Source organism: Camarhynchus parvulus, chromosome 17 (assembly GCF_901933205.1).
Source record: "Camarhynchus parvulus chromosome 17, STF_HiC, whole genome shotgun sequence".
NCBI classification, from domain to species: domain Eukaryota; kingdom Metazoa; phylum Chordata; class Aves; order Passeriformes; family Thraupidae; genus Camarhynchus; species Camarhynchus parvulus.
In genome coordinates, this window is record NC_044587.1 from 11,196,812 (window position 1) to 11,223,937 (window position 27,126).

General features: G+C 58.7%; 3 protein-coding genes across 6 annotated transcripts in view; 2 read left to right on the forward strand and 1 right to left on the reverse strand.

Annotated features, from left to right (window-relative positions):
- Positions 1-4,822: 4,822 nt before the first annotated feature.
- On the forward strand, positions 4,823-9,166 carry LOC115910880 (POU domain, class 5, transcription factor 3-like). The gene is given in 9 exon segments (XM_030961402.1): positions 4,823-5,012; positions 5,015-5,035; positions 5,038-5,106; positions 5,109-5,149; positions 5,151-5,318; positions 6,854-6,965; positions 7,362-7,492; positions 8,004-8,168; positions 8,915-9,166. Coding segments are annotated over 9 exon segments (1,149 nt in total).
- A 3,221-nt stretch (positions 9,167-12,387) lies between these two features.
- On the reverse strand, positions 12,388-15,281 carry FUT7 (fucosyltransferase 7). The gene is made up of 2 exons (XM_030961636.1): positions 15,231-15,281; positions 12,388-13,475 (listed from the first exon to the last, which is right to left on the reverse strand). Exon 2 carries the CDS (start codon positions 13,429-13,431, stop codon positions 12,388-12,390), a length of 1,044 nt encoding a protein of 347 aa, XP_030817496.1. The 5' UTR covers positions 13,432-13,475; positions 15,231-15,281.
- Positions 15,282-18,444: 3,163 nt separating this feature from the next.
- The window catches only part of ABCA2 (ATP binding cassette subfamily A member 2), a 34,498-nt gene continuing 25,816 nt past the window's right edge, over positions 18,445-27,126 (forward strand). For 2 of the 4 annotated variants that reach the window (XM_030961264.1, XM_030961265.1), the window contains exons 1-3: positions 18,445-18,668; positions 25,994-26,087; positions 26,251-26,253. In XM_030961264.1, the coding sequence (XP_030817124.1) occupies positions 18,603-18,668; positions 25,994-26,087; positions 26,251-26,253 (163 nt within the window). In that variant the 5' untranslated portion in view covers positions 18,445-18,602. The remainder of the gene's footprint in view (positions 18,669-25,993; positions 26,088-26,250; positions 26,254-27,126) is intronic. The other 2 variants (XM_030961266.1, XM_030961268.1) reach the window with 1 other exon arrangement.

Genomic DNA, 27,126 nt, shown 5'->3' on the forward strand with positions numbered 1-27,126 from the left:
CCTTCAGATGCTGCCCTGTGCTCTGACCCCATTAAGAGTGCTGGGCTTCAGGACCGTCCCAGTGCCACTGTGTCCTGGGAGCCCACATCAGTCTGTGCGGGCAGAGGATGGGCTCTTCTCTTACCCCAGGCCTCAGCAGGGTAAAAGCTCAGAAAAAGTGTTCAAGATTTTGTTTTTAAGCTTATGTGGCTGTGGGGGAGGAAGGAATAGGACTGGAGGGAGCTGGGATGGCTTGAGAGGGGTAGCCAAGGCATGGGGGCTTTGCTGTGCTTCTTCAAACCCCACAGAGCCCATGCCCGGGCAGCATCCCTGTGGAGCCTGACACTGTGCATTCTTGGAGCATCCCTCTGTGGCAGGTGACAGTCTGCACTGCTCCATCCCAGGCACCTCTTGGGCCCCAGGCACTCCCTTCACCCCTATGTTGCCCGCATCCAGCCTCACCAACATGTTCTTGCTTGGAGCCCAGTGCTGCTCCTCCAACCCTCCCGGGTGGTAGGCCATGAACCCCTCCAGTGGAAGGCCCAGAACAGGGTTTGGGTTACTTTGCACAGGTGTGGCTCCATGTCCAGACCCTGTTGTGGACTGTCACGGGCACAGGTCACCGGTTGTGCTCACTGGAACCATTGCACACTCAGGCAGGCATGGGCAGGGCGGGCAGCAGTGGCAGAGATGTGCTGGTGAGTGGTGGTGGCATGGGACCGTCCCTGTCCCTGGTGGGGTGGCTGACTGAGGCCATCACGGCACAGATTCTGTCCCCATGTCCTGCGCTCCCCCTCCCCTGGGCTGCTGCCACTCTTCCCACACCTCTCGTTGTTGTTGTATGAATTGTAGTTCTTTTAAAAGGAAATTTTATTAAACGACCATGTTTGAGACCTATGCGAGTGTGTGGTGTGGGGCCCGAGGCTTGGGGGGCTCCTCTCGACAGCGGGGTGGGACAAGGGGACAAGAAGGGAGGATGCTGTGGTCCCCAAACCTTCCCTAGGGAACAGTGAGCAGCCATTCTGCTTCTGCAGCTGGAGTAATGTTCAAATCCTTCCCAAGGGTTTTCCCAGGCACATAAAGAACTGGGGATAATTTTCTTGTATCTCAGTATTTGCCAGGTTTCAGCAGCGAGAAAGGTCGGTGGGAGCCCCCGCACCCAGCCCTGCAGCACCCACCACCCACCCCCCCTCCGCCCTTTGCCCCCAGGGCCCTTAGCACCTCGGGGATGACAGATAAGGGCTATCGAGTCCCCGCATTGTGTGCAGCCCAGTTCCTTTGATCACGCCAGCCCCCCCATCAAGCTGATACCATCTCTCCACGTTTCAGCAGCCGGAGGTGGGTGCTGACTCACCGCCAAAGCACCCACCCAGGATGCTCCTCTCATGGGAGTCTCCAGCTGCACCCCTGGGCAATGCACACCCCAAATAACCCGAGATGCCCCCAGGGCTCAGTCCTGGGAAAACCCAGCCTAGAACCCACTCCTCTCTGCCGAGGTCCCCAAATTTGTCCTTTGCTCCCACAACCCAGCAATCTCTCTTGGAGCACATCCAGACATTTTGGGAAGCTCTAGCTTACAGTAAAATTTGACTGTTCTGCTGGGAAGACCCCCTTACTCCAGGCATGGAGGCCACAGGAGCCCTGTGTGCCCTGGGAATCCCTGTCCCTACCACACATCCAAGCATGGAAGAGTCATTTGTCCAGGACCAAGGGCCCCTGATGCAGACATCCAAGGCCTTCACCCCCCACCTCACTTCCCACAGCTGTAACACAATAGGGTGAACTCACAGGTGTGTTCAGGCGCTGTGATGGTGTGTGTGACACCCACATTATAGCCCAGGGCCTTCATAATAAGGGGACAGAACTGGACCAAAACACCCTCTGTGATTTTCCCCAGGGCTAGGTTTGGAAGCACTGACTCCATACTGTCCTCCTAGGCCAGCTGCAGCCCAGCAAGCTGTCCTGACATGGACCAGATCAGCGCTCCTCCAGGCATAGGGTTTCTGGAGATGAACCCCCTGTCCAGCCCTCCTTAGATGGTCCTGGAGTGGCCCCCTCACCACAACACCCTGACCCACCACATGCAGGACTGCAGCCCCCCTTCGGTGGGCACTCAGGGGTATCCAGCACAACCCCCGCAATGCCCCTTCCATCACCTGCCACAGAAAAGGGTGGCCTGACCACGAATAAAACATCATCCATGCTCATCCACTCTCTTAAAATCCCAAGCAGCTGGAGCCACACCAGCACACTCAGCAAAGGAAGGATGGGCAGATGTACATCTCAGCCCACTCCAGCCTGCTGCCATCTCAGCGAGCCAGTAAAGCAGACGCATTTCTTTCTGCTCTCATTTTCTTAGCGGGATCCCACTGATCCCTGGCTGCCTTAGACAGAGCCAGGCCAAGTCTGGAACACTAGCAGGTTCCAGATATGGGCTGATGGAAGGATGCATCTATCCATCTCCTCTGGAGCAGGCAGAAGAGATGGTGCTCGAAGACTCTACACAATAACTTCACAGAGCCACCCCCCTCCAAATCACCCCAAATCATTGAAATGTATGGGGGGGGGCACACACTGAGAAACCCCACTGACTCCTTCCACATCCCCCAGCTAAAGCCATGACTGCCACAATGGGCCCCCGTGCCTACAAAGGGGCCGGTTCAAAGTCAACGTCTCCCTTCCCCTCTGTCTGTATATGAAAGGACAAGGAATGCGTTTGAGGGCCGGGGGAAGGAGAGGCGGGGGGGATGGGGGGGAGAGGGGCCTGGGAGGCTTCCCGGGGGGATGGAGAGAAAAAGTAGGTTGGCAGGAGGAGGGGTCCAGCCCGGGAACAATAAATCAAAGGGAAAGGGAGTTACTGCCTAGCCAAGGAGCTTCTGAAACCCTGGGCCGCAGCAGGAGCTCGGGAGGAGCAGGGCTGATGGCTGCCATCGGGGTCCCGCAGAGAGATTTCCTCTGCCCGCTGGCAGTGGGGCAGGCAGCAGCATAACAGGCAGTGGGCAGGTCTGCCATCACAGCCCTGGGTTCAGCATCCTCGGCAGCACGGTAAAGGTAGTCCTTTGGCAGATTGAATCCAGCCCCTGCTGGGGAAGGTGCTTCATCACTCTGGGCATGGGACCCCGAGGTCCAGAAGCCACAGGGCTCACTCAGGGCTGCCCACGTCCCCACTAACAGGGTTTTGGATCCTTAGTTCATTTTCCTGGGACTGCCCTCCCTCCTGGAGCAGTCTGGCACAGCCAGGATGGGCAGCCTGGTACATGTCGTGCCAGGCATCAAGAACAGACTTTAATTTCAGCTCATCCATTGGGCCATTTTTTCCCTAAGAGGAATATCATCAGGAGGCTTAGTTGTTCCACTTCCCCTGACATGCAGCAGTGCCATGGGCCAAGGGCTGCTGCTGGCATTGTGGATACCAGTCCCCAGATGCCAGTCCCTGGATGCCAGCTGTGGGTATAAGTCTCTGTCTGCCAGCCCTTGGGTGCCTCACCAGCCAAAGCAACTGCTTCAAAAACAGCATCAAGCACCTTCCCGGAGCTCCCCTGCCCACACCCCATTCCCATCCCATGGCGGGGGAGGCTGCTGCAGCCTATCTCCTGGCCATATCTTCAGTGCGAGACGGCTGCAGCTCCTGGTAATCCGGGTTAATAAACAGGCAGCAGTGTCGGCAGCGGGATCACTCCCTGTCTTGCTCCCGCTGGGATCACCGGGGGCTGGCAGAAAGAGCACTCCTCGCCTTGCTCCAGCTGAGGTCAGGGGGTGCCCACCCATGCTATTGGTACCTGCCAGTGTGCAGGAAGTGGCATCGGGCAGAGCCAAGCAGAGGCTGATGTCATGGCAGTGCTAAGATCGGGAAGCTGAGCCAGGAGGGAAGGAAAGAGGAAATGACTGGAGCCAAGCCAGCCCTGGTGAAGGCCCACTGTGAAGGGCAGTGTGAAGGGAAATTCTTTAAGACAGAGGAAATATGGAGCGTGCTTCAAAGTGGAGCCAATGGACACAATAGTTGGGGCTGCAATTCCTTCCCTGGCAGCACACTTGAGCTCTGAGGCCCCAGGGACAGACGTGCTCCTCCAAGCCACAACCCTTCTCTGCAGAGTGAGAAAGAGGAGAGGAATGGTGAGACTGTAAGGGGCCTCGGGAGCCTCAGCTCTGTCCATGCTCCCCAAGAAGCTAAGGCTCAGTCAAGAAGACCAGGCATTAAAAGGGGCAAGAGGTGATGGTCAAGCCCTGGACCACCCCTGCTGCTGCACGATGACACCGGCATCTCGCGGCTTGTCCTCTGTACTGGGGACAAGTGGCTGCCACAGCTGGATGGGCTGCCCTCACACCAGCCCCTGGCTCCGGTTCATGCCTCCAATAGCTCCCCAAAGCCATCCCGTTTCTTGTCTAGACTCCGCAGAGCTGGGGGTTCCCAGGTGGGAAGACCCCGTGGCTGCTGCTGTCCTAACTGGCGCGGTGCCCTCCTAAGAGCGTGGGGCCAGAGGGGTTGCGAGGGACGTGGGTGTCCTCGAGTCCCCCGGGACCGGAGGGGTGTGAGGCCCCGCGGCAAGATCGGCGTCCTCCCCCTCTCCCAGTCCCATCGGGGCCGCCCCGTCCACCTCCCCGCCGGCGCTGGGTGCGGGCCGGCGCAGCCCCCTCCCATAGCACCTTCTCTCCGTGCCCCCCGCCCCCCTGGGGGATCAAGTTCACGCCCGACCCACCGATGCGGGGCCCAATGGGGCCGGGGCCCATCTCCATCCGACCCGGCCCGTCCCCGCCACTCTCAGAGGCCCCAGCGGCGCCCCAGGAGGGAGGCAGCGGCCGGCAGCCCCCGCATGGAGCCCTAGGGCAGCGGGCGGCGGGCAGCATGTTCAGCCCGGACGGGGGGCTGCCGGCCGCCCCCTTCGGCCTTCTGACCGACGCCGGACCTCCCTTTCCCCGCGGCAGCTTCGACGGAGCGCCCGCTCAGCCGCTCTTCTTCCCTTCGCCGCCACCGCCGAGCCCGAGCCCGCCCGACGACCCGCCGCCGGCCCGCGCCTGGCTGCCCCCGCCCGCCCCGCGCCGCCCGCCAAGGTGGAAGCGCGCCCGGGCGGCCTGCAGCCAGCCCGAGCCCGAGCCCGCGCGCCGCCGCTTGCTGCGGCCCGGCCTGGCCGCCCCGCCCTGGGCCGGCCCGGCGCCCTCCGGCCCCGCCGCCCCTGCCCGGGCCGCCCTTCCCTGGCCCGGCTGCCCCTGCCTTCCCTGGCCCCCAGCTCTGCCCCTCCGCGCTGCAGCCGGGCTCCGGCGGCCCGTCGGGGCTGGGCAGCAGCGGCAGCTCCAGTGGCGCCGCCAGCGAGGGCGGACACTCCAGCGACAGCGGTGAGGAGGTGAGACCCGACGGGACGGGGATGGGGCAGGTTGCCCTGCCCCGCTCCCGCCGTCTGCACACGGTGTGCCCCTGGGGCTTTCCTTCCCGTCTGGAGCCGCGGTTCACCGCCCCGTCGGCAGGAGCTGCTGCCCGGCTGCTCTCGTGTACCGCCGAGACCTGTCGGGTCCCGCCGTCGGGCGCTCCCGGGAGAAGCCCTGACCCAGCGCTGGGGCTCGTCCCGCATGTGTCAGAGTCTCCGCAGGGGGAGAGCCTTGGGGAGGCTGCTTTGGGGTAAGATAGGAAGTTTTAGGAACTAGGCAGAGCAGCTTCCCGTACGCGATGCGGCGGGGCCGTTCCGGGTAGCGATGTCGAAGGTCGGCTCCGGCGTGATACTCGGGGCAGCGCAGCGAGGTCACCGAGGGCTCCTGGCCAGCCCCCTCAGTCCCCTTCGGTCGGCTGCGTCCCCGGCCGCCGCTCCCGGAGCTCCACGGGCACTGAAGTTTGCTGGGGCAGAGACAGCCCAGAGATGAGGGCAGGAGGAAGACGGGGCCCAGCAGGGCTGGTTCCCGGTGCGACTAATTTTGTGGTTTGGGCTAGTTTTAATATTTAATATTTTTCAATGTTGACGTATCACGATCCCGCCCCGGAGAGAGCAGCGGCGGCCGATGCCGGGGACTGGCCCCTGACGGGGTTGGGAGGATTCGCACTGCCGCCAGGGGGTCGCAGCTGCGGGAGGTCCCACGCCACGATAGATACGTGTGTGCCCTCGGGCCGCAGCCGGCCGCTCTGGATGGGAAGTGGTCATGAACGGCACTTTCTAGCTGCGGGACGGTGATCTGGGACGGCATCCCTCCTCCACGGGAGGGATGCTCTTGAGTTTACCGGTGCTGATTATACGCCAGAAACTAATAGCCGTGGCTCGGTGACAGGCAAAACTCCTGAAGAACCCGAAACCCCGCTGTAAACGTGTAAATTGGGTAAAAAGCTTCATAATGACCCCGTTGAGGCTGAAGGCTGCTTGGCCAGGAAGGTGGGAAGGGCCTGGGTAGCCGCTTGCCAGAACGAAAGAGCCGGCTGGTAGCAAAGAGGCGCTTAAATTTAACGCGGCTCAGGGGCGCTTTTGTCTCTCCCTTCACGGGAGTCTTGTCCCTGCTCCGGACGCAGGCGGGAGAGAGGCTGGTGAGGGGCTGCCTCAGCCCGAGAGCCATGGGGAAGTAAATCGGGCAAACCTGGGACTCGGCCAACGTGATCATTGGTGCTGCCTCTGGGCAGGTCAAGCAGACGCGAGCTAGACGACAAAAGGAACATTTCCAAGGCGTGTTGAGGCAGAGCAGGAGCTCTTTGTGCCCTTGTGCTACCCTTGGCCGCCGCCGCGCCAGATTGGGTCGAGCTGAGCAGTGTGCGTGGTCGGAGTGGGTCCTGTGTGAGCTTGGTCGGTGTCAGTGCTCGAGGGCTCAGCCGAACCCTCTTCTGCCGCTGTCCTCCGGGACCCCAAACAGACCCCGGACCTCGGGCACGACTTGTCCCTTCTCAGTGTCTTTCTGCCCTTGCCAGGATGCGCCAACCTCAGGAGAGCTGGAGCAGTTCGCCAAGGACCTCAAGCACAAGCGCATCATGCTGGGCTTCACCCAGGCTGACGTGGGGCTGGCGCTGGGCACCCTCTACGGTGAGGGGTCGGGGGTGGGGGGGGAGGAAGGGCCCTTGTGTTACCCCACAGCCGGTGGGGAGAGGCCCGCGAGGGATTTGAAATCACTTGGGATAATGATTTTTGTTCCTTAACGACCTGCAAAGGAGGCATCAATCTCCAGTCCTGGGCTGGGGCTCCCGGAGGGGTATCTCCAGATCTGCGGTGAGAAGCTTCGAGCTCACGGGAACTGGTTTAAAATAGCTACAGTTGCTTATTGAGACGGATTTCAGGGCTTTCAATCCCTGCTGAAGGAACAGGGAGAATGACTTTCCTGGTCTCCCAGGAACAGGGCAAGCTTGGGGGTGGTGATCCTGGGATGCTGCTGGTGAGGGAAGCTGTGTGGTGTGTAATGCCCTGCCTGCCTTGGCCGTGCAGGGAAGATGTTCAGCCAGACAACCATCTGCCGCTTCGAGGCGCTCCAGCTCAGCTTCAAGAACATGTGCAAGCTAAAGCCGCTGCTGCAGCGCTGGCTCAATGAGGCGGAGAACACGGACAACATGCAAGAGGTGCAGGGCTGAGGGGGCTGGGAGCCGGGTACCTGCAAGCCCTGAGCCACAGATTCTCCTCCCTCCCCCACGTGCTTTCAGGGAGAACAGAGAGGAACAGAAGGCATCTTGTGGCACAGCACCATCTTGCTGCATGGCTTAAGTCTGGCTTGAGGGCAAACCACTGGGTATCACCTTCTGTCAGGCTGGGGGGAGGAAGCCCAATCCCCCTGCAGACATGTTGTGCTTGTGACAGTTCCCATTTTGAGTAGCCAGGTCCTGCTGGAATCTCAGACAGATTGTGCGACTTGCGCTCCCTGGGGAACCCGGGGGGGATGCAGCAAGATGTGTCCAGCCTCACTGTTGGCAGTGCTGGGACACTGGGAATGGCCGCAGTCACAGTGGAAAGATGTGCAGTGGAGTCGCAGGGACACAATCTGTGCCCCGAGCTCTACAGCCAGCAACACGTGTTCCAAGCCTGGTGGAGACTCTTCCACCTGGTAACAAAACATATTCCCTCTCTCATTCCCAGATGTGCAATGCAGAGCAAGTACTAGCCCAAGCCCGGAAGAGAAAACGCAGGACCAGCATCGAGACCAACGTGAAAGGGACACTGGAGAGCTTCTTCCGCAAGTGTGTGAAGCCCAGTCCCCAGGAGATCTCTCAGATCGCTGAGGACCTCAACCTGGATAAAGATGTAGGTTGGGAGGGTGGGGAGGATGGGTGCCCTAATGATGCCAGCTCCTGAGTTTGATACTTTAGCTCAGAGCAAAAATGAAATACACATAAAGATATGTAAAAAAACTGCCCTTAAGCTGTGCCAGACGCTTAGGATATATATGGCTCATCAATATGAAAAAGAAAAACCCACTTGGTTCCAGAAAAGACTTTTGTTCACAGATTAAACATTTAAAACTTCAGAGACAAAAATAGTTCCCAGACCCAACTACAGGCATCTGTGTTTGTGTGTGTGTATGTAAATATGTGAAAGTAATCGATAAAAGTAATCCTTTGATAATAATTCATCTCTGAAGAAGTTGATTTTTGATCCCAAGAACCCACATGGATAGTTACAATGTTTTTCTTCTGAAATGGAAATGTGCCAGAAGAGATAAACCACAACCCACTAACAATGCACAAGTTTGCACACTGGCTTCGTCTGGCTATGCTACCAGCCTTTGGAGAGCAGCCTTTCTTTTAATTTGTTATCTTCTTTCCTATTTAACATTTGCCATTTTTGTCGTCTCTCAACTCTGGAAGCAGTGGGAAAATGGTCATGGCTGAAGTTTGTTTCAGCTGAGCCTAGCAAGGAGTTGTGACATGGAAGGGGCTACACTGGCAGGTTGGAGTGCTGTGGAGATGCCACCAGCAGAATGGTCTCCTTGTCACCCTCGTGGTGTGCCTGGGTAACCCCCTCATCCTTCTCTGTCTCCCTTCCCACAGGTGGTGCGGGTCTGGTTCTGCAACCGGCGTCAGAAAGGCAAACGGCTGCTGCTGCCCTACGGCAACGAGGCAGAGGGGATGATGTATGACATGAACCAGCCCCTGGTGCCCTCCACTCTGCCCATCCCAGTGACGTCCCAGGGCTACAGCCTGGCACCCTCCCCTCCTGTCTACATGCCGACCTTCCACAAAGCTGAGATGTTCCCACAAGCGCTGCAGCCTGGGCTCTCCATGAGTAACAATGGCCACTGAACCAGGGGCTGTGGGCTCACTGCAGGTGGGCTGGTGCTCTGAGGCAGCCCCACTTACCTTTGGCTCACACAGGCATAGCCCTGCTTCTGCTCGCTGGGCTGATGTGCGCGGCTTTTGGGGTTCAAGGGGCTGAGAGCCCAACCCAGGGATGGTGCCTGCTCTCTGCAGATGCTCCCAGCCCTTCCCTGTTATATGAGCTTACTGGTCCAGCAACGTTGGCCCCCCACCCCGACCTCTCCTGGGGCCAGCTCCTCCTGCCCAACTGCACCCCCTGAAGCCACATGTGCCCAGTGCTCTTAAGCCCGTGCCTGGCCCCAGCCCAGCCGCTCTCCTGCAAGACGCAGAAAAAAATATTTTTTAGATTTTGGGAAGGGTGGGGGGAGGTGGCGGTTTTATTATTTTTTAAAACGTTTTTGGTTGTAGTTTTTAAAAAGCAAAAATTTTTGTAGTGATCTAGTTTCCCAGGTGTCTCCTTCCACCCCGTCGTGTAGAGAAGGGCTGGGGTGCCATGCCCAGGGCCAATGGCTCTGGTGGCTCTGCCCACCCTCCTGGGCGGCCAGGATGAGCCAAGGGCTGGGGCAAGGGGAGAAGGTGAGCCCCTCACCACCCCTCACCCTGTGGCACAAGAGAGCTTCACTGCTCTGTGGGGCAGCTGATAAGGCTTGTTCGGGATGGGGGGTCCTCCCCAGTGCTTTGTGCCCAGCGTCACTCCCAGGCCCCCCCCGCTCTCCAGCCGCTGTCCTCCAGCCCAGCTGCCCAGAGACCACCTTTCCCTGGAGGGCCCAGCCCAGGGGGCCTACACCACCCTTTCCATGCTGCTAGCACCCCACGCCTCCAGCCTGCTGTAGTTAATGATGATTCTTATATTTTTTGTTCTTAATCACATTCCCTCTGGCAGTGAAATAAACCTCACAGTTCTTTGAGGCAAGAATGAGTTAAACATTTCCTAGCCTTCCTCACATCCCTGCTCCTGCAGCCCAGCAGCTGAGGGTTGGCTGCATGCAGGGGCACAGCAGGGTTGGAGCAAGACACCCTAAGAAGGTGGACGTGTCCCTGTCATGCCAGCAACATTCAGCTCTTGGCTGCCTGCAGCTTGGCCTCCCTCCATGACTGGTGGCAGCTTGGCCCTGGAGTGGTACCAACTTGTCAGGGCTGTTGCCCCTCAAAGCAGAGGGGGTCAAAAGTGAAGGGAGGGGGTCATCTTCCACTCAGTTCAAGCTGCTGGTTTGCTGTAACTGCTTCTGGGAAGGTTAGAAGCAGTGTGAGCTTACTTGTAGACTGCTCCAGCAGCTGTCAGGGACAGAAGGACTAAGGGTGTAATGTAGCAGGGTAGGAAGTGAAGAGGTCTGGAAAGCTGGGGCTGTCCTCATTGTAGTGTGGTGCTGACGGGAGGGACGGATGTTCCCATATGTGTGGTCCAGCTGAGGCCACGCAGGTCCATTGGGCGCTGGGAGCTGAACTGGTGAGAGTGGAGATGTCTGGGGGACGACCCTTCACTTTTTCCCACCACACTCTCTCAGTTGGCTTGCCCCCAGTCCATTCTCTCAAGGCCCCTTCCCCAACCAAACTTGTAGAGAAATTTGGAAAGCCCTGTTTTTTCAGCTTGATAGGTGATAGCTGGGGCTTTGCTCTCTAGGGCTACCTGGAATAGGGGCAATGAAGGCAGCTGCTCACAGGGCACCTTGGGACCCTGCAAAGGGCTGGGCTGGGCTAGATTCCAGCCTTATGGGGCAGGGCCCCTCTGCATTCCTGCTTGCTCCCCAGAGCCTCCTAGTTGCCTGCCCACAGGGTAGGGGCACAGCCATGTGTGGCATCCATTGGAAACTGCCCCCTGTTGCTGCTGCCCAGTCCTGCCTGGCGCTTGAGGGGTGGAGGAAGCTGGCAGGGTCAGGAGCAGAAATATGAGACAGATGTAATCTCTGAAAGGTTTGCTTCTCTCCATATTTCCACTATCTGGTTTTCTGCATGCAGCCACACAAGAGCTGCAGCCCACCATGGGACCCCCACATCCTGCTACCCTGGCACCCCCTGCCAATGAGTACCCAGCATCTGTCTGTGGGCACCTGCAGCCCCTCCTGTTCCGCTTCTGGTTGAGCCAGAAAACAAAGCGGAAATCGGAAGCCACAGAAGTCAGAAGAGCACAGCGTGCCCATCCAACTGCCACCTCACTGGGGCTGTGCCAGGGAAGGGATGTCCCCTCTGCTGACTGGGTGCTGCCAGTCCTGGGCGCCCAGCAGTTTGCAGGGTGATAGAGATGGGGTTTGGTGACTTGAGGGCCACAGGAAAGAAAACTGGAAAGCAAGCTTGCGACAAAAAGAATTGTTTACATCAAGGGAGTTAAAGGCACTGAGTGGCAAAGAGCAAGGGATGGAGCAGTCATGTCTTGCCCCTTGTCCTGGCGCTCAGCCCCGACAGCACCACCGATCTCAGATGGGTACTTGGGATGCTCATGGTACAGGGTGCCCTCTGTGTTGGGTGTGCAGGGTTTCCCCAGTGCAATGTGTGTGTGTGCAAGTTGCCCACAAGACTGGCTTTGCTTCAGGGTTGTGCAAGCCTCCAGAGGCTGTCAGCTCACTGGCTTCCTGTCACAGCAGGGAGGGAGTGACAAACCACAGTGTCCCTCTGCCTGCCTGGCAGCACTGAGATTGCTTTGAGAGCATCTGCTGTCCTGTGGCTCCTCACTGGCATAGTGGCACCCATGGCTCAGGGGTGGGGGACAGGAAATGGGTGTTTCCAGGAAGAGGGGGAGCAGATGCTGTCCTTACTCCCTGGCCATGGGGTAATGGACCCCCGTGGGTTGATGACCACTCCTCCAGCCCAGCCACAAATGTCACCACAGGGCCTCTGCTGCCATGACTTTGGCACTCAGCAGGTGCTGGGGGGAACATTGAGGATCATAGAAAGCTGGGGAGCCCTGAACAACCCACCACCCCCCTGCCGTGCCCACACCGCATGCACAGCCTCAGCAGCACTATGCCATTTATTTCCAAAGCACCTTCTGGTCCTGCCAGCACCCTGGCAATGTGTTCAATGTCAGGTTGGGGTGATAAGTCCTGTTTCACAAGAACTGAAGTCATCAGTTTCTTGAAGTCGCAGTGTGACAACAGCTGGGTTAAGAGTAGAGTGGGGGCTCCTGTCCTTGCTTCACATCCTGTGTGCAGGTGGGTGTCTCACGCACCTCCCATCCCTGCCTGCATTCATCCTAAGGGTCCCAGCACACACTAGGAGTTGAACCAGCTCTGCAGGTCAGGATAGAGGCGGCCATGGGGCAGGCGGGGATAGGCCGTGCAGATGGCACAGATCCGCTCCCTCCAGTCAGTGTAGAGTTTCACACTGAACCTCCTCTGCCAGGCAAAGAACTGCTGGTAGCGGCTGGAGTTCATGGTCTTCAGGAAAGTGGCCAGCTCCTCCAGGGAGCCAAAGTCATTGACATGGATGAAGGAGTCTGCAGGAACAAACTGCTCATAGTTGGCCCTGGGCGGCCCCAGCACCACAGGCACGGTGCCGGCCAGCAGTGAGTTCCTCCAGAGTTTCTCTGTGATGTAGTCCCGGTGGATGGAGTTCTCAAAGGCCAGGTAGAACTTGGACTTGGATATTGTTGACAAGAGGCAGTCCTTGCAGAGGGGCTTGTTGTTTGCTTTCCCATATATATTCACATGGAGGTACCTGGAGAGGTTTTTGTAGACTTCGGCTCTTTTCTGAGTCCTGTGGTAGTTGCTGATAACCCAGGACACCAAGTTGGTCTTTGCAGGGATGTTCACAGTGGCTGACCGGTTGGGCACAAGCTTGCCATAGGGGATGAAGATGTCTGAATCCTGTCTGTAGGTCATCACCCAGTTGAAGGTCTTGTTCCATGCTGCTAGAGCTCTAGTGTTGGAGGGGGACTCCAGGGACACCCATACCCAGTTCTGCCCTGGCAGCCTCTCCTTGGGTAGTTTGTCCCAGCCAGGCTGGAGCCTGGAATGGGGGAACACCACCACATCGGCCTGGTGCAGGAGCTGCCGCTCTGTGGTGAGCTGGCAGCCTGTGATGCTGTACAGCTCGCGGCACACGTCTCTGCTGACATTGGGGACCTGCTTGGAGGGCCATTCCCACACTAGGATCATCAATGGCTCCCTGTGTTTACATTCTTCTCCAGAGCCCTTGGAGGGGTCGAAGAAGAACCTCAAGTTCCAGAGGGTGGTTACAAACACCCCAGCAGTGACCAAGGCTTTCATACCAGGCCGTCCCCATGGTGACCATCGCAGCGGCAATGCCCAGGGCATGCTGGTGGGTTGGCTATTGCCTCATCGGGTGACAGAGCTGACACCTGTGAGAGAGGAGAGGCCCCTGAGGACCATCAGCTTGGCTTGCCAGGGACGAGGGGTGATGGGGAGGCACTGTGGCCAGAGGGGCTAGAGAAAGGGCTTCTTCATGAAGCCTGGGCCTCAGCATCACCGCAGGACCCTCTGCTTCCCTGTGCCACAAAGTTCCCCATGCACGTGCTTTCACCCAGGGCAGCCTTTGATAATGCTTTTGTAGTCCCTTGTGACCTTTAGGGGAGCACAAATGCTGCTGGGAGGTGCAGAGTTGATGGGAAGTAGCCACCTGTGCCCCTCTGCCCTGCCTGGCTGGCCCCATGACAGACAATCCTTGCTTGCTCTGTGCCTCAGCTTCCCCACCGGACACACAACCACGGTCTCAGTCTGCGCAGGCTAGCTATATACAGACACGAACGGGACAGAACTTGCTTTGGAATGCGTCAAGAGCCATTTATTCCTCAGCATCAGCTTCATACATGATTTTTTACATGTAGGATGTGAGCAGCTCTCACTCCAGCCAGCAAGCCAAAGAATTCTGCTGTTTTCCCACAAACCTGAAACCCTCTAACAGCCTGTCTGTTTTCCCACAAACCTGAAACCCTCTAACAGCCTGTCTGTTTTCCCACAAACCTGAAACCCTCTAACTTTATAGATTCCTACACAGTCCTTCTTGCTTTGCCCAGAATAGGTCAAACCTGATATGCAGCCAGCCTTGCCTCTGCAGTGCACCAAAGGACAAGAGGGAATGTCCCAGTCCCACCTGAATAGCCCCATGGTGACGCCTTAGCTGCGAAATGGGGTGACTGACTCTGAAGTCCAAAACTCTGATGAGGGCCAAGTTTGGTAGTGCCTTGCCCAAGAAGTGCCCACTCACCCCAGCGTTCTCCTGTGACAATGGCAAGGAAATTGCCAGGCTCGAGGTGCCCTCCCCAGGTCAGGATGCACTCCCCAGTCCCTAAGGGCATCACGAGCCCCAGCAGGCTGGGGCCCAAACACTCATATTTTATATTTAGGATGTCAGAGATGGCCAGTACCCCACTGTGTGAGCACAGAGGAGAGGGAGGACAGGGAGAGCAGGGAGGACTGCAGCACTTGGGGCTGCCACTGGTGGGGCTCAGCTTGCAGGCACATGGGCCCCCCAGCTGTGGTTTAAGCAGCAGCCCTGCTGGGAGCAGAGCAGTGGCGGAGGTGGACAGGGAGATGGTTGGCTGCACTGGGGACTAGCCACCAGCTTAAGCCCCCTCTGGAGAGCTGGTCCCACTGCAGGGCTCAGAGCATTCAGCACCACAGGTGGTTTCTCCTTTTGTGGAAACCTCTGGAAACATGCGGGCTGCCTGAGCCCTGCTGCCAGCTGGGGCTGAGCCAGTGCCTCCAGTATTGGGGTCTCCTGGAAAACAGTGCCCTACTTTCCCACCCACTGCAGCACTGCAGCTTGGCTGCAAAAAAATCCCTTCCCCACCTTGGCCCACTCCATCTGTCCTGCTAAAATGCATGAGCTAAGTTTAAGCTCCAGACAAATCTGGCATGGGAAGCAGAAAGGGATGGGAAAGCTTTGCTGGTTCCCTGCACCTGGTTCCCTGCACTGCACATCAGTGCTGCAGGTCTCTGTCCCCAGCAGCAGGAATGTTGCTTCTGTTTTGGGGATGTTGCCCCCATTTTGGGAATGCTCTGAAAGGAAAACCCCTACTGTAGCAGTGGCAGGGGCCAACCCATTTCTCAGCCCCTCTCCCCTCGGTGGTCAGTAATGTTGGACTCAGACTTACTGTGGTGGAGGTGTGCGAGGCGCCAGATTCGTCTGCCTGGGTGCTGCTGGGCTGGGGCACTTGAGGGCTTCCTCTTTTTTCAGTTTTGCCTTGTCCCAGCCCCACAGCAGGTCCTTCCTGCCCCATGTGTCAGCTGGCACACCCCGTTCCCAGCACTTCCCCTGCACTGTGCTGGGGGATGGGTATCCTGCGACTGGGTGGGTGCCCAGTCACAGGATACCCATGGTTGGGTGGGTACCTTCTGGCCAAATGGGCACCCCATAGTGGGGGCATGGCCCAGAACAAGATGGGTGCCTCGTGGCTGGGTAGGTGCCCTCAGCCTTGACAAGGTGCCACCCATCTGCCACCCGCAGCTTAGTTGCAAACAGGATATCAACTCCCACTGACTCATCCTGAAACCATCAACTAACAGCCACAAAGTGCCACTGAGCTCTGGGCACTGTCCTGTCTGGGATTTTTCCTGCCAAAAGGGGAAGCAGGCAAGTGTGAGCCTCAGCAGTGTGTACACAGAGAGCTGCCTTCTCTGCCCCTGCCCCAGTTCTGCCCTGCTTTCTGTCTGGCTCAGTTTTGTCCTTTGCTGGCATTGCTGTTCAGGACCCAAGTCTCCCTGAAAGCCCTGGTAGGCAAAATGAGATGGGGAAACTGAGGCAGAGGCAAGGAGAGGAGCATCGAGGTGTGCAGCACTGTCCCTGAAGCTGGTAAGGGTATGTCCTACACCTTGGCACACACGGAGCTGGGAACAGGGCTCCAAACTGCTCCCTGGGGGTTCTCAGGCTGCTCCTGGGATCTGCACCCTCAATCTGGCTGGGTGCCAACCTCTTGGGATCCCTGTTGGGCACAATGCCATGCCACCATGCCACAGTATAGCAGGGTTCTATGGTTTCAGTGCCACCCCAGGAGCCCTCAAAGGCCAACTGCAGCCCCAAGGGAGGGTGTTCCTTCTTCCGCAGCCATGTCCATTTCCTGTCATCTTTTCTCACTCCTTTTCTGCATTTCTTCCCCTGCATGATTGAGAGCCCAGATACTACAGTCCATTCTCAGGGCACCATTCTGAGCCTTACCCGCTCCAGCCTTGCTGTCTGTGGTCAGTAGTCCCTGCCTGGCTGGAGCATTCAGCATCATCCTGCTGCTGCCCCCTAGCTTGAGAACCCAGGGCCACATGGGCTGGGGCCATTCCCCTCCATGGAGGACAGCACTGGAGACAGCATTCCCATAGGGTATTGAGGATAGCTGTTAGAGCAGCAGGGAGCTTTTCCTTGGCACCTAATAGCTGTCATGTGCGGGTGCTGCCCCAAGACACCCTGTGTGCAGGGACAATGCCCTAGGAGGACTTGTAGCCAGTGGATCCAAACACCCTGACCTTGTGGCCCAAGGGACATGGCTCTGAGCCAGGCAGGGAGCCAGGGCCAGTGCTGCCTGGGTGGGTTGGGCAGAGATCAAGGCCAGAGGCCAGGCCATGAGACCATCAGGAATGCTGGACAGCATCAGCACAGAGCAGAGAGAAGTATGTGTGTGGGTACTGCCATCTGCAGATGACTTCATACAGGGGCAGGAGCTTGGCCACCCCACAAGGAAGCCCCCTGAGAGGTGCTCAGGGCTCCATGTTCCCAGGTCTTCAGGACCTTTTGTCCATGGAGGAGATGGGCCACAAGGTCTTTGGAGCTTCTAGACCAGGGAGGGGTTGGGCCTTGGGCATCAGGCCCTGGGTCTTTGGAGGATTTTTGCCACAGTGTCTCCAGGACTTTGCTGTCCCGTGGTACACTGCTGGGTCTGTCTCTTGCTGGCTTCTTGAGGCTTCCATGGCCATGCCAAACAGAAGAGCAGTTGTGAAGCTCCCCAGGACCCACCCAGGGGCAGCAGGAGGGAAAATGCAGGAGACCCAGGTCAGGGCTTTGACTCACCCATGGGTCCCCCCACTGTGCCCCTCCAAGTTGGGACCGACTCTGCTGCAGGGCAGGGGCTTGGAGACGCTCCTTGTGTGTGCTGTGGGCAAACCGTGCACAATTCTTTGTGAGGAGTCTATGGTGACTGCATCCCTCCCCCAGGGACCTAGTAAAAGCCTAGCTCCCCTCAATTCTGGGCATCTCTGCTGCCTGTAGCCCTGCCCACCCACCCAGCAATCCTCACAAACCAATCACCCTCACCAGAGCATGGAGCTGGGCACACAGAGCCTCTCCACCACCACATCACCAGGCATCCTTTGTTCTCCTGGACCTCAGCAGTGTTTTGCCCAGAAGTTTGGGGAATAATGCTGCTTTGTGTTGGACAAGGGGAGCTTTTGTTAGCCCCGGGCAGCTGCCAAAGGGCCTGCCCTGAGCACAGGCACCCTTGGCAGCGCCACTGGGGCTGGGACAGCCAGAGAGGGATTCACTGCTCCTGGCTACACTTGGGCCATGAAGAGCATGAAGAATGAGATGGTTACAGAGAGCTGGAGGAAAGGAGAGGGAAGAGGGAGAGAAGGCTGAGGGAGAGCAGGAAGAGGGAGGGACAGGTGGGAAATGGAACCAGAGGAAAAGGAAAAAGGCGGGAAAGAAGGATGGGGGAATGGATGAAAGCAAGGCCAGATGGAAAGAGGAAAAGATAGCAGGAAGGAGGAAAGGAAAGAAGAAAGGATGGAAGGAAGGATAGATGGACAGATGTAAGGAAATGTGGGTAAGAGGACGGATGGATGAATGGCAGGAAAAAGGATGGATGGAAGAAGAGTGGATGGGATTAAGGAGGAGAGCTGGCCTGGTTCAGTCCTTACTGCTGAAGGCATCCAGCCCTGGGTTCAGAGCTGACAGGACACAGATGTGGCAGCAGGTTGGTCCTTCCAAAAACACCCATGGACGCCCCAGCACATGCCTGTGGGACAGGTCAGGCAGGAGCAGGGTGGCCAGCGTGCAAGAGAAGGGACAGCCGTGGCACCCTGGTACACAGGTCCCGCAGCCACGGGCTAGTCCTTCTTGTCCTGGGGGAGCACCAGGGGCAGAAGCGCGGAGGTGATCTGTGCATGGCTGAGGGGCGGGAGGGCGGCGGCTCCAGGAGAGCGAGGATTCCCCGGCCCCTGGGGCAGCAGCCCCGCTCTGCACAGTCAACACCGAGACCACTGCTGCCGGAATGAGCCGGGCCCGGGCCGCGCTGTGTCGGGGCCGCCGTGCGGGCGGAGCGGGCGGGTTCGGCGGCGCCTTTAAGGGGCGGCCGCCGCGGGCCGGGGGTGGTGCTGGTGCAGCGCAGGGTCGGGGCGGGTGCGGTGGAGCCAGGCCTGGGCCGAGGCCCCTCGCAACCTACGGCAAGCAGTAGACGCCGGCTGGGAGGGGATGGCGGTGTGCGGCGGGTGACCGCGGAGCTGAGCGCGACGCGGCCCTTTGGCGAGGCCGGCCCGACCCGACCATGGGGTTCCTGCATCAGCTCCATCTTCTGCTCTGGAAGAACGTGACACTGAAGCGGCGCAGCCCGGTGAGCGGGGGCGGGGGGGGCCTGCAGCCCCGAGGGGCGAGGCCGGGCCCCGCGCGAAAGTGGTGCCGGAGGGTCCCCCCAGTCCCTCGGCCCGGCGGTGTCCGCCTGCCTCGGGCCGCCCGTGCACGAATCCTCCGGCCCGGCGCGCCCGCGGGCCCCTGTGTGGCAGCAACAGTTGGGGCTCTCCCGCTTCGCTGTCGTGTCCGTGAGGCCACCCGGTCCCGGGGGCCGCAGGAGGAGGGGGGCTGGATGTCGCCTCTCCGGGGTGGGATCGCTCCCCGAACCCCGATACCCACCGGCTATAAATAGGTTCTCAGTCCATATGTGGGTCGGAGCCGCCTATCTTCCGTGGGCTGGAGAAAAGGCAACTTCGTGGGGTTGGGGGCTGGGGGGCTGGTGTGTGTCCCTCCCGGGCTGGCAGAAGGGGCAAGATGGCATCGACCGTGCTGGGGCCTCGGAGCCACTGCCACCCTGTCGCAGGCTCCCTGTGTGGGGTCATCTATTGGCCCCCCGTGGGCTCCCGCACTGTGGGCCGGGGGTGGGTGCGCGGCCCGAGGGAGCCGGTTATTTTTAGCGGGTGGGGGAGGGGAACGAGCTGCTGCTCGCAAGCTGGCATCGCTTTTCTTTTCCCTTCCCAATTATCCCGCAGGCCCGATCCTGCTGTTCCTCACCGGCAGCCACCAGCCCCAGACCCCGTGTCCCGGTAACCGGAGCAGCAGAGGCTCCTGTGACAGGAGCAGGGATGAGCCTGGTGCTGCAGGCAGGTTTCCCTGGACTGGCAACCCCGGTGCCCCCAAAATGGATGAGGGGGATGATGTTGTTTGGCTGAGTCATCTCCCCTCTTTACCCTTAGCAAAGTTGCATGGCCGTGGCAGGGGCTGTGCCGGACCCTTGCATGCAAGGATGAGCAGCCTGGTACGGCTGGGCCCTGGCACACACCGGCTGACCTGGCCTTGGCTTCCATGGCCATTGGGTTACAGAGTGGGGTGCACACAGCTTTTGGGGACCCATTTCTCCGTGACCCTCCCTACCAGCCCCGTGGGCAGTGTGAGGGTGCAGCAGAGGAAGCTGTGGCCAGAGGAGGAGGATGAGGAGCCCAGGCTGCATCACCTCCATGTGTATGGACTGTTGCTGAAGTGCCACTGCTTCAGGCAGGGTGGCAGGGTATGGAGCAGCCCCTCCTTGCCCACCCAGCGATGCCGTGAGTGCAGGGGACCAGCTGTGAGCCAGGACGAGAGCTGGTCCCAGTGCCGCAGGTGCTCATGGATGGATCTGATGCAGTCCCTAGGACAGCTATGCCCTGAGGATGCACATGCCCCGTGTATGTCACCTCCTTCCTTGTGCTACTGCTGTGTGTGAATCCCAGAGTCGCTTGGTGTCCCTGGTCTGCGCAGGGGCCATCATCCTGCCCACTCTGTGGGGAGTTCTGCCCTCTCGGAGTAGTGCTGGGCTGAGCTGCCGGTGGTGACTGGCCAGGGCAGAGCCAGGCCCTGTGTGGTGGTTGTGCCTGGCACTCAGCAGTGGGTTCCCCAGTGCATGTCTGTCCTGGGAATAGCCGCAGATGAATGTTTCACTATGAGAAACCGGCTCCCTCTGGGGTGATTTTACTGCAGCAGCCAGAGGCTGGGGGACTGGAGCAGCTGCTGCCCCAGGTGTTCACCCAGGGGCAGGCAGAGTTGGGTTTTGCTGGGCTTCTCCCAGCCTCAGAGAGGGAGTGTGGGCACAGCAGCTGTCTTTTGGTCCATCCTAGTGCTGCAGGTGCTCCCCTGGGGTCAGTCCTTGCCACCACGTGCTCCCCTCCCGGCAGTAGGTGGAGTAGCAAACCCAGTGCTGCAGGGTAGGGTGGGAAGCAGAGACCTCAGGTTTGACCGAGGGCTCTGACAACTGGAGCAGTTCTGTGTTCTGCCTGTGAGTGTTGGTGGCCTGGGGGCGTCCCTATTGTCCCTGGCAGCAGGGGCTGTTCAGGAGCAGGATTGCAGTAGGGTACAGCCATGGTTTTGGGACAGATTTTATTCATAGTTTAGACAGACTTTCATATTTACAGGCGGACTTTATTAATTTATTTGTAAATAATATTCATTATTTAGGTGAGGACTTGGCCAGGCCACTTATGGGTGGATGGTGGGTGCAGGGAGACCTGCAGCATGGCCAGGCACTGTCCCTGGTCAGTGGCACCTCTGTAAGGCCTTGTTCCCAGCCCATGGTGGCTTTGGACCTTGCCTAGTGTGGCTGAGCTGTTCCAGGGACTGCTCTAGGGTTTGGCCATGACTTTATTCTTCCCAGAGCATAACCCTGGGATGATGGAGGTCTGAGCAGAACAGCATTGGTGGCTCTTGGCAGAGGGAAGCCTGGGCTCTGGGGTCCCTTGCAGGTGCCCCTGGCAGCCCTGGGGATTGCTGGCTGTGCCTTGAATCTGCTGGGACAGGAATTGTTAAAGGATGGACTCTCCCATGACTTTGGTATCTGGTTTAAACCTATGTTAGATGTAAGATTTAGCAGGTGCTCTCTCAAAAGTCACCGCAGGCACAGTTCAGGGTGTTCACCTTCCTGCCCTGGGGCTCTTTGTAACCATTCATTTGGGATGGGCAGGCAGCCACAGCTGGAGCTCTCAGTGATGGAAGTGTGCTGCCAGTTTGCTTGGTCCTGGGGAAGGGTTGGTGGGTAGGTCAAGGCTCTTTTGTGGGAATGGTGGGAGCAGTTCTATGCTGTTTTGGTGCTGCAGCGCACTGATGGGGTTCCCTGTGGCACAGGCCCGGGAATGAGGGAAGGGGTATAGGGACAGCTGATAGCAGTGTGGCTGTTCTGCTCCATGCAGCATCTGTGCCTTCTACACTTTGTCCTGAAGATGGAAAACTCTCCACACAGGAGCTGGCAGATCTGTCCTTTCCCCCTGGCTGGTGGCAGAGAGCTGGGGGGAAACTGATGCTGCCAGACAACGAAAGGCTGAAATTTAGGGTGCTGGGGGGCTGTAACACTGCCTCTGCTGGGGTGCAGGACTGTGTGCCTGTGGCCCTGCCAGCTCCTGCTGGTGCTGAATCCTGCAGCAGGAATCAGTTGGGTACTGCCCTGGCTGTGGGTGCTCTTTGCCCTCTCCTTGTTTGCAGCAGGTGTAGGGAGGGGAAGCACGGGTTTGGCAGAGGTGTGGTGGCCCAGCAGTGTCTCTGTGAGTCCCTGTTGGCATGGCAGCCGGGGCATACCTGTTGTGGAACACCTTCATCCACACTGGCTGCTGGCATGACCCTGTGCTCAGGTCAGGCATCTTGTGCCAGTAGGAGGGTGGCCATGTCCAAGTGCTATGTGGCCTTTGCACAGGGCACTGACAATGATGTGCCCTCTTGGCCCAGCACACAGCTGCCTGGCTGACACTGCAGGAATGGGGAGAACCGCGGTGGGTGTTCCTGAGTCCTCAGCTCAGGAGAGTTGTTGACAAATCCCAGCAAGAATTTCTCACTCCTCCAGCCTCCCCAAGGCAGGACCCCAGGTTGCCATGCCGGGGTTGTTGGGGGTGGGGCCTGTCTGTTTTCCCACAAACCCGAAACCCTCTAACTTTATAGATTCCTACAGGGATGTGTCCACGCTGGAGGCAGGGGATAGTGGGACAGATGGATATAACTGGAAGTGACCAGAGGCAGAGGTGAGGGTGGCCAGGCCTTGGCAGGATGGGAGTTGGCAGCCCCTGGACCTGGCCTTGTCTGTCCCCATGGGGCAGGTGACCTTGAGGGAAGCCTCTCAGGCTCCCCCTGGGTGGTCAGATTTCCACTGGAGCTGGGCAGCTTGGCACAGCCTCATGCATTTTGGGGCCTATTTTGGCCCAGAGCTCTCAATCTCATCTTTCCCAGTGACCACAGCTTTACCTGCCTTTACATTCTGGCTGTGGGCAAAAGTGGGCATCTAACAGTGATTAAAGTGTGGGACCATGAAAATTTAAAGGTATTTCTGCAGCCTTAAAACGCTATTGGAAAAGTTGGATCCTGCAGGACTTGAGAGCCCAGTCCCTCAGGGTTCCTGCGGGCCAGCACCTATTGCCAGTTCCTGCTGGCACTGTGGGCAGCACTGGCATGGACAGAGAGGCTGGCATGGAATAGGCAGCAGCTCCTTCCTCGCATGAGGAGGACAAGCAGACCCTGCCCTGTCCTCTGGGGGGTCCGTGCAGGGATTTTGGATGCTGTGTGTGATGCTGCTTCACCTTTGTTGGAGCCAATAAACCCCCTTGCAGGTGCCAGGCTATGGGCAGGGGGACTGACATGGCAGGTGTGGGGAGCAGGGATGTCGCTAGAGTTGCCAGCTTGAGCATCATAGTATGGGGGTGCCCAGTCTCTGACTGCCCCTCTCCCACACCATGCTGGCTGGAGGCTGTGGCTTGTGGGCATCAGACATTGCTGGGGGCGCACAGAAGAGAACTGAGTGGACTTTTGGGTGACAGCCTTGGACAGGAAGAGCTGCCTCTGCCTGGCCTGGCTGTCCCCATGAGGACTGCCCTCTGGGCTGCTGGGACATGAGTGCTGCCACATCCTGGGGACACCGGTGGAGTATGCAGTTGTTAATGACCCGACAGCCATGTCTGTGCTGACCCTGGCTCCAGCACATCTCCCAGCTGTCCCAGTGGTGGCTGGAGAGTGGGCATGGTGGCACCATTATGCTGGGCTGGGCTGTTTACTCTGCTCTGTTTGTATCGCTGTCCTGTGGTGCTTGTCTGGCCTTTTGACCTGGCTGTGTGGGAGCTGTGTGTCGCAGCAGGCACTGCTGCCTCCTGCTCAGCCTCCTAGCAGCCTCTCGCTCCCACCTGACAGTGTGGCAGAGGATGGGCACAGGCGTTGAATCACTGTCCCAGTGCTCCCGGAAAGACATGTGGCTGCCAGGGGCCAGCACCCTGCTGTAGCACCCACCCAGCTCTGCCTCCCTGCTGGGGGAATTGGGCAGGACCCCACCACCCCTGCCTCCAGCCAAGGACAGGGCTGAACGTGGAGCAAGTTACCCCACTGTCTGTATGGTGGCAGGTGGACACCCGGCACTTGTGCAGATCTGAACAGTGCCTATGACCTCATCCTGCTCACATACAACCAGGCTGAAATGAACATGTGGCAGGGGATGTGGAAGAAGAGAATGCCATCACCCAGGAGCTGCCCCTGGCCCCACAGCCATTGTCACCTGGTACCAGGGCTCCTGGGACCAGTGTCCCACCCTCAATCCTGCACCTGTGCCCTTGTCAAGAGAGCAGGGGGGCAGGGGATGGGTGACAGAGCAGGGCAGACTAGCTGGTGCACTCATGGCCAGCTGCTGGCAAGCACTTGCCCCCTCTTCTCCTCTCCTTGGCCCTTTCCTACCTACTGGGGAGAATTTCCTTCTCATCTGCTTGCATCCTGGCCTTTCCTCCTTGCTTCCTCACACAATCCCAAAATGTCCCCCAGTGTCTTGCACCTGCACGTGGGGACCCCACCATCCCCAGGCTGTGCAGGTGTCCTGGCCTGGTGCCTCGCTGGAAGTCTGAGGCTCCCTTGGGCCCCACTGCATGCCAGTGCCCCTGGGGACCAGGGGGGCAGGGTCGGTCCTAGAGGTGCAGCCTGGTAGATAGCCATCAGCTACCATGTCTGCCCATCACCATGCCACTGTGGGTGCCAAAGGTGTGGGACAGCCTGCTGTGACACTGGGATATGTGGGACAAAGGGTGGGAACAAGGGACATCTCTGGGGATGGAGATGAGCAAAAGTCAATGACCTTTGTCAAAAAAATAAATAACAACAACTAGATTCCAATAAGCTGTTGCCACCAAGGACAGTTCCCACACGAGCCTGGTACAGGCCGGCATGGGTATGTGGGGATGGTTCCCCCAGTGCCTGGGCACAGAGGCCTCGTTGTGTGCCTGGTAAACAGGCAGGGGGTGGGGCAGGGGCCACAGGACAGCAGTGTGTGTCGGGGTGTCCCCTGCTATCCTGCTTTGTGCAGGACCAGTGACGCCAGGGACTGTCCCTGGGACTGGTGTTATCAGAAAGATGACGGTTCTCAGGGACTGCTCCTGGGGGCATTTTCCATCTCCTCCAGCTCTTCTTCCTCTTCCTTCCAGAGTTCCAAAACCAGAAACTCTGGCATGGCAAGTGCAGCACGGGCAGCATCCATGGGTGCAGTTGTGCTCATCCCACAGAAGTAGCGCTGTGGCCATTTGCTGGCAGGGACCTGGGTGCAGGGCTCCCTCTGCTTGCTGCCATTTGGGGCTGCTCTCACTTTTTTGGCAGAGTGTTGGCAGCCCCTGAGTGAGGCAGCATGGAGGTAATGTTGGAGACAAAGGGCCTGACCCTGTCACCTGTTGGCAGCTGCATCCTTCATATTAAAGTCTGTTCTTGCCTCTCCATGGGCTTGCTCATCGGCACTGGTCACTGGGCGGAGGCTGGTGTGAGTGGTGTAGAAAGCACCTTCCCAGCAGTGGAGCTGGGCCCCTGCCATGCCCATGGGTGGCAGCAGCTTCAGGGTCTCAGCAGCTGCCTTGGGTCTGATCTGGCTCTGGATTGAGCCGAGGTTGGCTCACCTCACCCTGTGCCTCAGTTTCCAAGCCTGCAGTGGTTCCCTGCTGCTGGGCAGCGGGGCTGTGCCATTTCTGGGCACTCCAGTGCAAAGTGGCAGCAGCTGTGCTGGCTGTGTGCCGGCTGCTTGCTCCTGCCCATAGCTGGAGATGCTGATGCCTATCCCCAGGGCCTCTGGGCACAGAGCCTAGCTGGGACTTCTGAGCCACTGTGGCCAGGAATTCCTAGGGATTTGCTGTTATTTACCATATGCTGCCAGTGGAAATTCCTTGCAGCCAGAACCTTTTGGGAGGGCATGGAACAGGTACCAGGATGGCCCAGTTGCACCTGGAGCTGGTGCCAGGGCCTGGCTGAACTGAACTCTGCCATTGGACTCAGCTATTGCTCCTTGTGAGATCCAGCAGTGGCACAGGTGCCAAGGGGGCATCATGCAGCTCCAGGCTGTGAGGGCACTAGCCTTCAGAACTTGAGGTCTTCTCCCTGGGCAGGTCCAGCTATGGTGGACCTTTATAGCTGAGCTCAAGCCTCAGCAGCCTGTTTGCACTGCTGGAGGAGGTATCCATCCCCTCTGTGTACCCTGCCCTGTCCTGCAGTGCTCTGGACAGGGTGGTGCAGGCAGGAGGTTGTGGGATGCCCAGGAATCTGTTTGCTGCTGGCTGAGCTGTGACAGAGCCATCAGCCATTTGCAGTATGTGGACACAGTGCTGCGCTGCACCAATGCATGGGGACCCCTGTACTGCCTATGCTTCTCCCAGGTGGCTGTGTTCCGTCCCTAAGCATCCTGTTCCCTCTGCTCTGTGTCATCCCCAGTGGGTACTGGCCTTCGAGATCTTCATCCCCCTGGTGCTCTTCTTCATCCTCCTGGGGCTGCGGCAGAAGAAGCCCACCATCCCTGTGAAGGAAGGTGAGTCCCAACAAGGCGGTGCTTGGGGCACTCCCACACTTGGGGGCACCCTGAGGCCCTGGGGAGGTGCTCCAGCCTGGGGGCAGGGGGGACCTGGAGAGGCCTTTTGAGGGACATTGCACTGGGCAGGGGCTACAGCCAAGGACTGGTGGAAGTAGGAGAGTCTGTCCCAGCCTGGGGAGGCTCCCCTGGGGGTTGCAGCACCAACCAGCCTGTGGCTGTCATCAGCATGGACATTTTGCCTGGGGAAGGGCAAACTGGATGGTGATGGAACAGCCATAGTCCCCCTAAGTAGTCGAGGGTCAGCTGGAGTGGCTCTGGGAAGGGCTCCCCAGTGGGGGGGAAAGTGACCTACAGAAAGCCCTATGCCTGTCCCTGGTGTGTTTAGAGGCCCGGCAGGATGATAAACTGATGGGACTGGAGCTGAGGGCTCTGGGAGAATTCCAGCTGGAGCTTTGGCCTGAGTTGTGGTGGCTGTGGGCTGTGCAGCTGGGAGGAGGCAGTGGAGTGAAGCTGTCAGCTCCCAAGGGCCCATTGATGCCCACCTTGGTGGGTGATCTGGTACAGATGGCACAGCAGGGCCAGGGGAGATGCTGGGCACTGGTGGTGACCCCATGTGAGGATGGTTTGAGCCTGTGTTTCAGTGTGTCCCGGCGAGGGAGAGCCCAGCTGCCAGTGCCGTCCAGCTGCGGCAGGTGCTGCCGGGGTTCCCGCCTTGGCGCTGACATACACTCTGTGTTATGTGGTTTTTCATTTGTTTTTTCATTCTTTTTTGCTCATGTTTTCTTTTTCTTTCCCACCATTTCCCCTGCCCGCCTGCCCTTCATGCCTCAACTGCATGCGCCAGTCTGTAAGTTGGTGGGATAGGTGGGCACCTCCTCCCATTCCCTTACCAGTGCTGGCCTCATAGTCTGGGGAGAAAGAGCTTGGTTTAGATCAACTCACTCTGGCCTAATCTATGCCTCTGTAAACCCCTTGCCTTCCTCCACAGCTGGTGAAGATGAGCTCAGGCAGCATAGTATGGCCCCTGCCTGCTCCT